The sequence below is a fragment of the Nomascus leucogenys genome, chromosome 13, assembly GCF_006542625.1.
Source record: "Nomascus leucogenys isolate Asia chromosome 13, Asia_NLE_v1, whole genome shotgun sequence".
In the NCBI taxonomy this organism is placed as follows: Eukaryota; Metazoa; Chordata; class Mammalia; order Primates; family Hylobatidae; genus Nomascus; species Nomascus leucogenys.
This window is the reverse complement of record NC_044393.1, coordinates 25,947,905-25,963,574: the sequence shown is the minus strand read 5'-3', so window position 1 is coordinate 25,963,574 and position 15,670 is coordinate 25,947,905. Positions and strand designations below refer to the sequence as shown.

Genomic DNA, 15,670 nt, shown 5'->3' with positions numbered 1-15,670 from the left:
GTAGCTTCTCATTTTTCCTAGTTCTTGGAATATGGGCCCAGTGGCCAGGTGTGGTGGCTCACGTCTGTAATCCCAGCACTTTGGGAGGCTGAGGCAGGTGGATCACTTGAGTCCAAGAGTTTGAGACCATCCCGAGCTACATGGCAAAACCCCGTCTCTATCAAAAATTTAAAAATTAGCTGGGCATGGTGGTTCATGCCCAGCTACTGGGGAGGCTGAGGCAGGAGGATCACTTGAGCCCAGGAGGCCAAGGCTGCAATAAGCCATGATCGTGCCACTGCACTTCAGCCTGGGTGACAGAGTGCAGGCTGTCCCAAAAAAAAAAAAAAAAAAAAAGACTGTGGGCCCAACTGCTGGCCTGGCCCCCTCCTGCACCCCATGACTTGGCCCCTGCTGACTTCCTCAGCCACATCTCTTGTTGTGTCCCATGACATTTTGTCTGCACTTGGCCTTCTTTGATCTCAGGCTTTACATATGCCGTTCCCACTCTCTGCCCAGGACTTACTTCCTCTTGTTTACTTTCCATCAGTTATCCTTACCTAGTTAATTCCTGTGTTCACCATTTGTATGTCATGTCAAACAGTATTTTCTCAGGACAGTCTTTCCTCAGACCTCACCCCAACCCCCCAGCCCCATATACTGTCTTAGCTCCCTAGCTTTTTCCTTCAGAGCACCACGTAGGTTGTCAGTCTGTTTGTGGATTATTACCAGACCATAAAGTTCTGTCTGTATTGTCACTCAGGCATGTCCAACGCACTCCTGATACTTGGCCCACTGTCCTGATCTCAGGGTGGCAAGTACTGGTGTCACTTGGTTCACCTCTAGACATGGTCGGTGTCTGCCTTTGATGGGGACTCTTTCCAGTCAGAGGATGTTGCTCAATGGACTTCTTCTCACTAAGCCTATAGCTTGATGGACTGACTGGACTGTGGTACCACCAAGTTTAAAAATTCTGTGATTTTTTTTGTTTTCCAGTATTACAGGTAGACCTTTAAGGAAAAAGAGGTGCCCTCGGTCAAAGATCCTTTCCTTTTCTCAAGGCAGCTTCTAGTAAATGTGCTAAATTTTAAAGATATAATCAAATGGTTTCTGGGAGAAAGGATTTTGTATCCCATTAATAATTCTTTTTCTTCAACTCTGCATGTCTTTTCTTGACATATTATAAATCAGGAAGATTAAGTATTGCTCATAAAATAATAGAATATGGGAGGGGTGAGTGTTCTTTCTCCATCAGATCTGTTGATTCAAATGGAACAGTTTAGCAAGCGCCTGTTCTCACCCAAGCTTCCCCCATGCCATAGGCGTTGTTTTCATTCCCATCTCATATATAGGAGCCCAGTGAGTTTGTCACATGTTACATCTTAGGCACATGGAAGTGTAGGATAGGAACTTGGATTTTCTTTTTTTTTTTTTTTTTCTTTCCAACTTTTATTTATTTTATTCAGGGGGTTCAGGTTTGTTAACATGGGTACATTGTGTGTCACAGGTATTTGGTGTACAGATAATTTTGTCATCCAGGTAATTGGCATTGTACCTGATAGGTAGTTTTTCAGTCCTCACCCTCCTCCCATCCTCCACCCTCAAGTAGTCCCGGGTGTCTTATTTTTCCCTTCTTTGTGTTCATGTGTACACAATGTTTAGCTCCCAGCTTATAAGTGAGAACATGCAGTATTTAGTTTGCTTCATCCATGTGGCTGCAGAGGATGTGATCTCATTCTTTTTTATGGCTGCATAGTATTCCATGGTATATATGTACTCATTTTCTTTATCCAGTCTGCTGTGGATGGGCATCTAGGTTGATTCCATGTCTTTGCTATTGTGAATAGTGCTGTGATGAACTTAGGCATGCATGTGTCTTTATGGTAGAATAATTTATATTTTCCTTTGGTTATATACCCAGTATTGGGATTGCTGGGTTGAATGGTTGTTCTGTTTTAAGTTCTTTGAGAAATCTCCAGACTGCTTTCCACAGTAGCTGAACTAATTTACGTTCTCACTAGCCCTTTATAAGTGTTCCTTTTTCCCCACAACCTCCCCAGCATCTGTTATTTCTTGACTCTTTAATAGCCATTCTGATTGGTATGAGATGGTATCTCATTGTGGTTTTGATTTGCATTTCTCTAATGACTAGTGATACTGAGCTTTTTAAATATGCTTGTTGGCTGCATGTATGTCTTCTTTTGAAAAGTGTCAGTTCATGTCCTTTACCTATTTTTAATGGGGTTTTTTGTTACTTGCTTATTGACTTAAGTTCCTCATAGATTGTGGATATTAGGCCTTTGATGGTGGCATAGTTTGCAAATATTTTCTCCCATTCTCTAAGTTGTCTTTTTGCTCTGTTGATAGTTTCTTTTTCTGTGTAGAAGCTCTTTAGTTTAATTAGATTCTACTTGTCAGTTTGTTTTTGTTGCAATTACTTTTGGAGTCTTTGCCAGGGCCAGTGTCCGACATGATATTTCCTAGGTTTTCTCCTAGGGTCTTTGTAGTTGGAGGTTTTACATTAAGTCTTTGATCCACTTTGAGTTGGTTTTTATATATGGTAAAAGGAATGGGTCCAGTTTTAATCTTCTGCATATGGATAGCCAGCTATCCCAGCACCATTTATTAAATAGGGAATACTTTCCCCATTGCTTGTTATCATCAGCTTTGTCAAAGATCAGATGCTTGTAGGTGTACAGCTTTATTTGTTTATTTATTTATTTATTTATTTATTTATTTATTTATTTATTTTTTGAGTCTTGAGTCTCTCTTTGTCTCCCAGGCTGGAGTGCAGTGGCACGATCTCGGCTCGCCGCAACCTCTGCCTCCCAGGTTTGAGCAGTTCTCCTGCCTCAGCCTCCCGGGTAGCTGGGATTACAGGCACACGTCACCACGCCTGGCTTATGTTGTATTTTTAGTTAGAGATGGGGTTTCACCATGTTGGCCAGCCTGGTCTCGAACTCCTGATCTCAGGTGCTCTGCCTGCCTCGGCCTCCCAAAGTGCTGGGATTATAGACATGAGCCACCGTGCCTGGCCGGTATACAGCTTTATTTCTGAGTTCTCTACCCTGTTCCATTGGTCTTTGTATCTATTTTTGTACCATTTCCATGCTGTTTTAGTTACTGTAGCCTTATAATATAGTTTGAAGTTGGGGAATGTGATGCCCTGGGCTTTGTTCTTTTTGCTTAGGATTGCTTTGGCTATTTGGGCTTTTTATTGGCTCAAAATCAATTTTAGAATATTGTTTTCTGTTTGTTTTGTTTTTGTTAGTAGATGCTGTGCATGCAAAAATAGTTTTTTTTCCTAATTCTGTGAAGAATGTCATTGGTAGTTTGATAGGAATAGCATTGAATCTGTACATTGCTTTGGGCAGTATGGCCATTTTAACAGTATTGATTTTTCCTATCCATGAGCATAGAATGTTTTTCCATTTGTTTATGTTGTCTCTGACTTCTTTGAGCAGTGTTTTGTAATTCTTGTTGTGGAGATTTTTCACCTCCCTGATTAGCTGTATTTTATTCTTTTTGTGGCTGTTGTGAATGAAATTGTGTTCTTGATTGGGCTGTCAGCTTGGACATTGTTGGTGTATAGAAATGCTACTGGGTTTTGTATATTGATTTTGTGTCCTGAAGTTCTGCTGAAGTTACCAGAACTAGGAGCCTTTGGGCAGATATTATGGGGTTTTCTAGCTATGGAATCATATAGCCTGCAACGAGAGTTAGTTTGACTTCCTCTCTTCCTATTTGGATGCCTTTTATTTCTTTCTCTTGCTTGATTGCTCTGGCTAGGACTTCCAGTACTGTGTTGAACGGGAGTGGCAAGAGTGGGCGTCTTGTCTTATTCTGGCTCTCAAGGGAAATGCTTCCAGCTTTTGCCTGTTGAGTATGATGTTTGCTGTGGGTTTGTCATAGATGGCTCTTATTATTTTGAGGTATGTTCCTTCGATGCCTAGTTTGTTGAGGGCTCTTAACGTGAAGGGATGTTGAATTGTATCGAAAGCCTTTTCTGTGTCTATTGAAATTTGAAATGATGATGCGGTTTTTGTTTTTAGTTCTGTTTATGTGATGGATCACATTTGTTGATTTGCATATGCTGAACCAACCTTGATTCGATGAATAAAGCCTACTTGATCATGGTGGATTAGCTTTTTGATGTGTTGCTGGACTTGGTTTGCTAGTATTTCATTTATTTTTACATCTGTGTTCATCAGGGATGTTGGCCTGAAGTTTTCTTTCTTCATTGTGTCTGCCAGGTTTTGGCATCAGAATGATGCTGGCTTCATAGAATGAGTTAGGGAGGACTCCCTCCTTGATTTTTTTTGGGGACTACTTCAGTAGTAGGATTGGTAGCAGCTCTTCATTATATGTCTGGTAGATTTTGGCTCTGAATCCGTCTGGTCCAGGGCTTTTTTTGGTTGGTAGGTTTTTGAATTACTCGTTCAATTTTGGAACTCGTTGTAGGTCTGTCCAGGGTTTCAATTCCTTCCTGGTTCAATCTCGGGAGATTCCATGTTTCTAGGAATTTATCCATGTCTTCTAGGTTTTCTAGTTTGTGTGCATAGAGGTTGAACTTGTATTTTCTTTTTTGTTTGTTTGTTTTTGTTTTGTTTTGTTCTTGTTTTTGTTTTTGAGACGGAGTCTTGCTCTGTCCCCCAGGCTGGAGTGCAGTGGTGCCATCTCGGCTCACTGCAAGCTCTGCCTCCCAGGTTCACGCCATTCTCCTGCCTCAGCCTCCCGAGCATCTGGGACTACAGGCGCCTGCCACCACACCTGGCGAATTTTTTCTAATTTTAGTAGAGACAGCGTTTCACCGTGTTAGCCAGGATGGTCTCAATCTCCTGACCTCATGATCCACCCGCCTTGGCCTCCCGAAGTGCTGGGATTACAGGCGTGAGCCACCATGCCCAGCCTGAACTTGTATTTTCTGACTTCTGCCACAGCCATCTGCCTCCAGTAGAAAAGATGTGATATACTCCCAGTCCTTTGGAGGTGCTAGGAAACAGAACCTTCTTGTTTGTTTGCTAATGGAAAGGAATTGAAGTTTTTTTTTATTATAGAGAGCTGTATTCCAGTGTAGTACAGTAACCTACAGACTGTCTTACCCCGGACAGATCTGCCAGCACTAAAAATTACAATAAACATGCTTAAAAGAATTGTATGTGATACAACCAAATACACAGACACAAAAAAAAATTTTTGTCTGTTTGTCTTTTTTCCTTTCTACCTTTTGTTTCTCAGCTGTCCTCCGGGAATGCTTGACTCTACCATTATTTGGCTTAAAATGAGAAACCTTTGTCTGTACCTTTGATGTTTGTCTGCACAAAAATCAATAACCTGACTTTCCATTAAAATAGTCCTTAAAGAAGCTAATTTGTGGGGTCTTTGTTACTTGTGCAAAGCATGCATTTTTGATAGTTTACTTTAAAAAAAAACTAAATAGTTTGTCTTATACTTTAGTATTTTGGTTTTACTGGTTTTATGTAGTGAGGGACCCCATTCCATAAATGTAAGGATTTTTGAAGGATCCAGGTTCATTTATTAATCCATATCTTTTTAAAGCATTTTATGAGCATCTGTTAAATTGAAAATATTTAGCTTTATGATTAAGGCTTGAAAATTGTCCAGTCCTAAAGTGTATTTTCCTTTTTTAGTTTTTTTTTTTTTTTTTTTTTTTTTAGTTAGTATAGACACTGACTTTTCATTCTCCCCTTGCTTCTGCATGTCCCTGTGAGATCGGGGGTTTTCTTGTGCCAGTAGAAGCTGCCTTATCACCTTTTGTGTGGAGGAGCCTCTGGGGAGAAAGCAGTGCCCTGAAAATGCTTTGTGGTACAATTTCAGGTTTAAGAAGCTTGCTCCCATTTGGCTTTTCCCATGGATGGCCGGACTACTCCAAGAACATTTCCTCCAGTTATAGGCATTTTGTCGTTTTTCCTTTTGGGAAATTCTTTGTATGTACCTTTATTATGGGTTTTGATAGTGGAGCTGAGAGGCCCCGAGTATTGGGATTGGAGCCACAATTTCTTCTCTTCTTTGTATCTTCCCCAGCATCTTTTTTTTTTTTTTATTATTTTTTTTTTTATTATACTTTAGGTTTTAGGGTACATGTGCACAATGTGCAGGTTTGTTACATATGTATCCATGTGCCATGTTGATTTCCTGCACCCATTAACTCGTCATTTAGCATTAGGTATATCTCCTAATTCCGTCCCTCCCCCCTCCCCCCACCCCACAACAGTCCCTGGAATGTGATGTTCCCCTTCCTGTGTCCATGAGTTCTCATTGTTCAATTCCCACCTATGAGTGAGAACATGCGGTGTTTGGATTTTTGTCCTTGCGATAGTTTACTGAGAATGATGTTTTCCAGTTTCATCCATGTCCCCACAAAGGACACGAACTCATCATTTTTTATGGCTGCATAGTATTCCATGGTGTATATGTGCCACATTTTCTTAATCCAGTCTATTGTTGTTGGACATTTGGGTTGGTTCCAACTCTTTGCTATTGTGAATAGTGCCGCAATAAACATACGTGTGCATGTGTTTTTATAGCAGCATGATTTATAGTCCTTTGGGTATATACCCAGTAATGGGATGGCTGGGTCAAATGGTATCCCCAGCATCTTACTCAGCAGCTCCCGCCATGCTGTGACACCCCAGAATGTATCATTTCGAAATGTCGCAGCTCTCACTAGGTCATATGGGAGCATGGAGCTGGCTGGGGGAGAGGTGCAGGTCAGTGATGGTTTTTTGTTCCCACGTTGGATCTTTGAAGAAAATTTAAAAACGGCACTCTTATTTTCAATCCAAATATTCATATATTGTATTTTCCAAAAACATAAATGAATGAGTGAGTGAAATTGTGGTTTAAGAGGCTGTGCTTCTCAAGTGTAGGTCCTGTGGCCTTAGTAGCAAGGGATAAGCCTCCTGGCAGGATGAGGGGGCTTGGCAGGTGTGTTAAATATTGGTGGGGTGTGGGTCAGCTTCCCCTTTGGGCTTGGCTCTCTCAACCTGCATACTATGAAGCAGTCCTTTGACTTAAATTCAGTGTGGCAGGTCACCTTTAAAACGGGCCTTCGTAAACTGCTTCGTGCACAGTAACCCTTTATGACTATTAATTGGGGATAGCCAAACAGTGGGTGATTTTGATATACCATATGTCCTGTAGCACAATTCCTGGAGATTTCCAGGAGTCCTCTACTTAGCAAGAAAGAAAATAGGTTTAATAATGTTTACATTTTGATCATTGTTTCTTACATGTGTTGCTAGAGGAAACGCTTATAGTTTTGTTCGTTTTGAAAATGAAATTCCTGTGGAAAGGTCATTGCAATGCCAGCCCCTGTCATTTCTAGCCCTCTTATCCCAGAGCTCATCTGCAGTGTGTCAGGTCTGGCTTACTTCTCTAACCAAAAAAGGCAAAGAATGTGTAAGCCCTGCTCTCTTCAGCAGATTGTCTGGGTGCTCCGTGATGGGTGGAGTTCACGGTGTCAGCTGGATCCACAGGAAGCAGGGAAATGTTATAGACACATTTTCTCCTGCAAGTTTAGAGAGTCTGTGAGGCAAGATTCCAAAGCTTTGCCAGGAGCATAAATCCTAGGCTTTATCTCAGAACTCCACACTGGGCCTTACCCTCTATGTTGTAAACATTTCTTGGCAGTCAAATAAACCCAGGCAGTTTCTCGAAGGTGCCTGCCACCTCCTCCACCTCCCCTTCTTGAGGATTCTGACACAGGTTTGCTGCAGCAAGTCAGATATGATTCTTCCCTATTTGGGGCCCCCCACGGCTCTTCTGGGCTAGGGCAGGGTTGCCACAGTAGGTACTTGGCACTGAATGGAAGGCCCACCTCAGCCCCCCACTTCTCAGTATAAATAATGCATGCGCTGGAGAGGAATGGCAACCAGAGTGCTTGGGCTTGCCATGTCTTCTCTTGCAAGATTTGTCGTGGAGGAAAGGCACCCTCTGAAGATGAGAGTGCTGGAGAGAGCCTTGTGCACTGTGGTTGAGAAGAGTGCACTGGTGGGGAGAGGAGACTGATGGGCAAGAACGCTGCAGCAGGCTTGTCCTGAAGCTGTAAATGGCACAGGACTGGAGCTCTTGAATTCCAGTTCTAGGTAGGGGAGCGTGGGTGTTGGATGAAAGGTTTAGTCCTATGTTACATACAGGACTAAAGTATAGTCCTGAATAAAGTATCTGAAACAAGAAGCATGTGACCACCTGGGCACATCATTTTTCTACCTGAGTGGTACTTGGTGTACTAAAGAGATTATGGGATGCACCACTCTTAGACGAGGTGGAAGAATCTGAGTGGGTCTCATCACGTTGGAGTTGGTTTTTATGGGATATGGAAAAGAGGCCTGGATTTCTTCTGAGAGCAGGAGTAGCTGAGGAACCTTGTGGCAACAGAGCTCGTGAGCTGCACTTGTGTGAGAAGGCAGGCTGGTAAGTTGAGACACGAGATTCTTGGATTTTCCTGAGACCTTTCTCCTTCATCTCTCCAGACCCAAAGAGAATAACCTGGAAAGTCAGTTAGTGAGGGTCTGCAAGACCCAACTGAGAGAGCTTAAGAACCGGAGAATTCGGAGGCAGGTGAAGGCTGGAGTTGTATTTGGGGGAGTTTTGTTTAGAGTCAGTCTTTTTTTTTTTTTTTTTTTTTTTTTTTTTTGAGATGGGTCTCACTCTCACCCAGGCTGGAGTGCAGTGGTGTGATCTTGGCTCACTGCAGTCTCTGCCTCCTGGGCTCAAGCAATCTTCCCACCTCAGCCTCCTGAGTAGCAGGAACTATAGGCATGTGCCACCACGCTTGGCTAATTTTGCATTTTTTGTAGAGATGGGGTTTTGCCATGTTCGGGCACAAGTGATCCACCTGCCTCAGCCTCCCAAAGTGTTGGGATTACAGGCGTGAACCACCTTGTCTAGCCTGGAGTCACTGTTAATTTCTTTTGTTGGTCCATGGCAAGGTTTACAGATGAGTTTGTTTAGAAAGCCTGAATCTGTTTTTAAAAGCAGGGATGGGGAGTGGGAAATCACAGTAGTTACTACTTGAGTCTATTTAGTGGACTATAAAAATTACTATAGCCTCAGTTTAACCTAATCAGAGCTTGCCATGAATTCGAGCCTGCTTGCTTCTCCTCAGGAAATTAATCTGGGTCGTTTGACTGTCCCAGTTAAGCAGGTACATGTTTTAACAGTTTTAAAGGCAATTGCTACCTGTATTTGGTTATTCAGAGTATATACTCAGTTATCCTTGCCGATACATTTAACCCTTTTAGCCTACAGATCTTTCCTTTTTACCAGCCTCAGTGTTTTGTGTTTTTTATTTTTTTGTGGAGACAGGGTCTCACTCTATTTCCCAGGCTGGTCTCGAACTCCTGGCCTCAAGCAGTCATTCTGCCTCAGCCTCTGAAAGCATTGGGATTAAAGGTGTGAGCCACCATGCCCAGGCCAGCCTTGATGTTTATTAATCCTTTTCAGTGACAGTCTCACTCTCCCTCTTTCTTTCTCTAGTGATTCCTTCCTCCGATGCCTGCTCTTACAATAGGCGTCCCTGCGAGAAGAGTTACCCAGTGGCATCAAGAGCTCTGGGCAGGATCCGTCCACTTTCAGAGTGGCTTGAAGAGTGGAACACATTTCTTTTTAGTTAAATGAGTTTCTTCGGTAATGTCCAGAATATAATATCAGCCTAAGCATGATGGAATCCCCCATACCCCACCCTATACCCCCTTCCAAACAGAAACAACCGTTTGGTTTTTTGGGTTTTTTGTTTTGTTTTTGTTTTTGTTTTTGACACGGAATCTCGCTCTGTTGCCCAGGCTGGAGTGCAGTGGCGCAATCTCAGCTCACCGCAACCTCTGCCCCTCCGGGTTCAAGCAGTTCTCCTGCCTCAGCCTCCTGAGTAGCTGGGATTAACAGGCACCCACCACCCTGCCCAGCTAACTTTTGTATTTTTTAGTAGAGATGGAGTTTCACCATGTTGGCCAGGCTGGTCTTGAACTCCTGACCTCAGGTGATCTGCCTGCCTCAGCCTCCCAAAGTGCTGGGATTACAGGCATGAGCCACCGCACCTGGCCACAACTGGGATTTTTAAGAAATTGCCTAGGAGAGAATTAGTTAAACTTAAGGTGGTGTCTAATTAGATCAAAGTGCCTTCCATTTTAACTTCAATGAACTTGCCAGGTTGGTCTGATGATAACCCAAGAGTAAGGAGTCTTGGATTCTGATCCCAGCTCAGCTTCTAGAGACTTGGTGGTTTTCAAACTGTTCTTGAGGGACTCCTTCAACTGAAGGGCTCCCTAGTTGCCAAGAGTGGTTGGTTCTGAGTCGAGGTGGCTTTGATTTGTCAGCTTTGGTCAGAGAATTAAGGCAGGGGGGCAGGAAGTCCCTGTTCTGTAGTTGTTTTGCTGTTTTACCCTTTTTATACCTTCCATTCAGAAGTTTATTAGATGAATCCATGTCCAGAAATAGAGAATTAGTCGACTTCATCCTTTATATTAATTTCCCTTGAAGTATAAACAGCCAATGAAGAAAAGTACTTGTGGGAGAAAGGGGGTTCAGATCCTCAAATTTGAAAATAGTTTTCAACTTCAGGAACCTGAAAGGTGACTGGTAACCAAAGTCTGAGTCTCAGGAGCTACTTCATGTGGTATGCTTTTACCTGATGTTATGTTTTAGATATGGCTCATTCATTCGGCACATGTGCTGGGTGCCTACTGTTTGCTGGACACTGCGGAGCCTGGTGGATGCTGGGGGAAGCAGATGGGTCTGGTCCTGGCCTCCAGGAGCTTACTAGTTAAGGGTGGGAGTCATTGCTAATCATTTACGTAAGTCATTGTTTAATTTTAGTTGTGGTAAGTTTACAAAGGAAAGAAACAGGCTGCTAGGAGAGCTTACTCTCCACCCTTTTCTCTTCCTTTGTGGACTGCCTGAGGAGCTCCCATTGAGGGTGGGAGACTGACTGCCTGCAGTAATGGGGAGAGGTTATGCCTGGTTCCCTCCTGTCACTCCTTGCTTGGAGTTTTGTCCTTACAACTTAGTAAGTATTCTTCATTTGACCTTTTTCCTGCCTCATTATTCTTCCCAGACATTCTTTAGCTTCTACTTTCTGCCTTTTCAGGTGTGCATCAGGGATCTGGTATCATGGAATTTAGAACTTGAAAAGAAGTGTTATGGTCCAGTTCCCTCACTTTCAGATATGGAAGAAGGGAACACATCCACGGTCACACAGCAGGTTAGAGGCAGAACCAGGACCAAGCCTAGGTCTCTGCATCTCAGCCCAGACCTTCTTGTTACATTCCTGCAGGAAGGGCTTTCTAAGTCAGCAGGGGCCCAGCCTCAGGGATCTACTTACCCTCGCAGAGACACCGAGAGGACAAAACCTAAGCCCCAAGGGGGCCAAGAGCCCCAGACTTCACATGGCCTAGGGTTGTTTTCTATATATCTTGGCAGATTTATCAAGAGTACCTTTTTCTGGGAGCTGAGGAAAGAAAAAAAATATGCCCCATTCCTATCATTAGGGGATTCATATTCTAGAGGAACATAGAAGTCTCACATGTATGGAGAGAGCATAGAGCAGCTTGCTGGGGGCTCAGGTACACACCCTGTGTGAGGGAGAGCTCTGAAGCAGGAGGAGATGGGGAGTCGTCTCCTGGATGCAGAGCAAGGATTTTCCTAGAGGGGTGGAGTCCAGATAGTCCAAGGAGCAGAGGAGTGGAGGCCAGGCTTTGCTAGGGCTGGGAGAAGAGAGAGACCCCCTCCAGGCTTGCGGGGAATCCTGAAAAAATGGTCCACACAGACAAAGAGGGTTAGGAGGTTGTGAGAAACACACCTTGGCAGGGGCTGATTTTGCAAGACCTTGAACTCTGCTCTGAAGGACCAGATCATGGAGCTAGTGGGGTGCCGTGCCTCACTTTCTCAAGGGAGTGGTTTCATGAAAGCTGGGTTTTCGGGAGAGAAGTCTGGTGGCATTTTAGGAGCCTTAGAGGTCAGGAGGCCTCACCAGGGACTTACTGCAGTGACTCAGTCATGGAATGAGGAGGCCCTGGTCACAGGGAGTAGCAGTGGGGTATTTTGAGCTTCTCTAGTGCTTGTTGGCAAAACATGATAAATTTGGGTTAATCTCCAAGCTTTAACATAGGAAGTGTAACTTGAGTGTTTTTTTTTCTTGCCATGTCTAGGTGGAGTCCACAAAGAAATTGTGACACTCAGTTGTCTGTATTTTATTTTATAAGGCATTTTGAAACTTCTGAGAACCAACAAAAAGAATGCAAATACCAAGTGTTACTTCTTTCTACTTCCAAATCTCAAGCCCTAAGTTGAATACCGTTTAATTCACTGTTGCCAATATGGCACTCTGCATTCCTTTTTTGATAGAAAGTTTTGCCTTTTGAGCATTTGAAGCCCTAGCTTTGCGATATAGCTGAACAGGGTGGGCAGGCTGGTGGGGACAAGGAAGAACACAAGGATGAGAGTAGCTGCCCGGCTCCAGCAGCACCCATGCCCTCGGCACGCACAGACTTAACGGTATTGTCTTCTCTTTGTCTCCTTAGGAATACAAACAGAAGCTCGCGCGAGTAACCCAGGTCCGCAAGGAACTGAAATCCCATATTCAGAGCTTGCCAGACCTCTCACTGCTGCCCAACGTCACAGGGGGCTTAGCCCCCCTGCCCTCTGCTGGGGACCTGTTTTCAACTGACTAGGATGGGTGTCATGTCCCAGATTTCTGTTTGTACCAGCAGAAAGAAGAGGGCAAGTCATGGTTGGAAATAACCTTCTAGCCCCTGGTTCTATCCCTTCTTCCGCCCAGTCCCCCAGCCTCAAGAAAGAACCTCAGACTCTGATTCTCTTCAGCCTCTCATCTTGAGTACAGTTCAGAACAGTGGCGACTGGAATCTGGTTTATGTTCTTATTTGCAAAGACTACAGACTTTTTCTCCCACTTTATATTTTCATGCCCACCTGTTGGTTTTCCATTCTTAGCTGTCTCCTTATACCTAAGAAGTTATGAAAATCATGTGTACTTCTGGAAGCTTTCAAAAGAATCTTGTCCCTCATGACAGCATTTTGTCATGAAAGCAGCTTCTCCTTTCTGAGCTGGGTTTGTTCAAGTTCGGTGTGGGCTTCCACTAAGGCACTTGCCCTGGAGATGCTGGCTTTCCCAGCTGCATCTGCCCCAAAAGGTTGGAGGCACAGCTGTCGTAACGTTGCCATAAAGAGTTTGCCAAATCTCTGATCCTCCCTTTCCATTACTTCTCCTAGTGACGCACGAAGATGAGGTGCATTTATTTTGTAAACAGATTGGAGAATCTAGCAATAAGATTCAAAGCTAATCTGGAGCATAAAGGCACAGTTCAGAGACAGAATAACAGGGATCACAAGCATGAATTAAAAGTAATTTATTTGCTTCAAGTTCCTAGATACAACCTTCCCATGCTGCACTTCTCCACTGTCGGAGCACATTCCGAATAACAGGATGCCTTGATCCCTGGTGGGTGCAAAGGCAAGTGTTAGGGGTGGCAGGCATTGGTGGGCTCCAAAAGATGAAGGCCCCACACACAGGTGTGCTGCATTTGGACTCTGTGTGGGTGTTTCTTGGACCCTTTCTTCTGGGAGTAGGGTACACACTAATGTTTAATTCGCTGTCTGGGTGCATGTCCACAGTACGGTGGCTAAACTCGAACATCACTGCAAATAGGATGCTGAGCAGGTCCGTCTGTCAGGTTATGCCACTGCACAGGTCCTTGTCCCCACACGATGGGGAATACTTGCATCAGATGTTACTGAATAGCTCGTCTCGGGCAGGGGAGGCGGGAAGTTGGGGATATTAATTGGGGGTTTTAATTCTATTATCATGTCAGCTGACATTATGACTATATAATGTAGTTAGAGGATTTTTATCTTGCTTATAGTAAAGGTTCAGCCTGCTGATTGTAAATCATTCTAATTTGGCAGGCTTATTTTTGACATTGGAAAGGGCAGAAAGCGATTTGCCCCAGTAGTGTAATAGGAGTTCTTGACCAGAGGCTGAAACCCAAACGATATATAAAAAGGAATTCAGTGGAGGGGGCTTTGTAATCTCCATTAATTTGTGTTGCTATTTCCAGGATCACCAAAAATTACATGTAATTTTACATGTTAAACACATTGAAACATAACCTGTGTTTATAAAGCATAACGGGCTTCCCTTCCAGAAGCTCTCCTGCTTGTCATGAAGTGAGAACAATGAAAAGTCGTAGCAGATACTCAGTTTAACTCTGTAGAACCTAGTAGTGTTTGAGCTGTTATTCAGATTTGAATTCAGACTGTGTTGTTTGCTTATTGACACTGCCTGTTGTTCTGTCACTGTTAATGAGTCTATAAGGTTTTTCTTCCAGAGGCCATAGGTGACATCACTAAAATTGCAAGATAAATTGTAATCTTTGCTGCTGCTGCACTCCCCAACCTCTCCCGCGCCCCCTGTGGTGTGCTGCTTTCTAGATGAGCGTGTTTCGGAGCAGGCCCGTCTTGGACACTCTATGCTTTCACCAAGGAAGTGAGATCTGACCAGCCACAATCCAGCCAAAAGAGGATCGTAGATATTTGCTCTGATCAACTAGATGAAAATAATAACAGAATGGATTTAGCCCACTGCTCTGTTTTATCCAACTGAGTCTCTGACCAGCAATTGGTGCATAATTATTACAGCAAAAGTAAGAAATGAAACTGTAGCGATTATGTAAATGAATGTGTTGGCCTCTTAATACCTGTTACTAGTGGACTTCCTGTGAGGAAGTTAGTTTTTTGTTTTGATGAAATGCTTTCGTTTTTTAAATCTTAATTCTGCTGTCCACATCCTCCCAAAGTGTGCTTACTTCATTTGTTTAATTTAAATGAACCTTCCACCTTGTATGTGTGAGGTGACTTGGTGGGTGGGGTGGGTGGTTTTTGTTTTTGTGTTTTTTCTTTCTTAGGGCATCTGTAGGCCTCAAAGGACCTTTCCTTTAGGTCATATTCCTCAGAAAGTCTTCAGTCTTCCCTTGTTTTTGTTTGTTTGTTTTTCTTAAAGAATATTTTCAAAGCTTAAATTTGTATATTAATTTAGGACTATTTAGAAGTATAGGCTGTCGTTGGTGGCAGCAGTATATTCTGAAATGTCTCATAGATATATATTTTTGAATAAAGATGGTGTTGTTGAACAACGTTGTGTGATTTTTTTTAAAAACTACCCTGTTACTGAAAACAGTGCCTTTGTAAGCAGTGGGTGATTAGTAATCACCAATAGAGATGTGCTGTCTGCACAGAATCTTGTCCCTTGGGAGTTTTTTTGTCTGTTAGAGGCACATAAATACTCAGCACTTACGTAGTATTTTCTGGTTCTTTCCAGGAGCTTAATTAGCTTTAATTAGGCAATCCACACAGTACCCATGAGAGGTGCCGCCATAGTTTTACCCTCATTGTACAGAAGTGGGAACTGATGGAGAGAGGTTAAATGACTCTTCCCCCATACTTCACAGCCAATCTCTGACAGATTAAAACTTGGAAGTTCTTTGATTTTAGCGCCTTTGTTCACACCAGTAGGCTTCTGAGAGCGATTTGATTTTGGCAGTACAGGGAAAGCCATGCTGAACAGTAAAAAGACGAAAAATGTGAGATAATTGCGAACCCAAGTGGTGTGTCTCTTAAATACAGTCATGGCTTTCCTTTGTCCTTTTCACTTGTACATG

At 43.2% G+C, this 15,670-nt stretch overlaps 1 protein-coding gene across 2 annotated transcripts in view; it reads left to right on the top strand.

Annotated features, from left to right (window-relative positions):
• The window catches only part of RPRD1B (regulation of nuclear pre-mRNA domain containing 1B), a 59,274-nt gene extending 44,129 nt beyond the window's left edge, over positions 1-15,145 (top strand). For both annotated transcript variants that reach the window (XM_030825529.1, XM_003253564.3), the window contains one exon: positions 12,519-15,145. In XM_030825529.1, the coding sequence (XP_030681389.1) occupies positions 12,519-12,668 (150 nt within the window). In that variant the 3' untranslated portion in view covers positions 12,669-15,145. The remainder of the gene's footprint in view (positions 1-12,518) is intronic.
• The last annotated feature ends 525 nt before the right edge of the window (positions 15,146-15,670 follow it).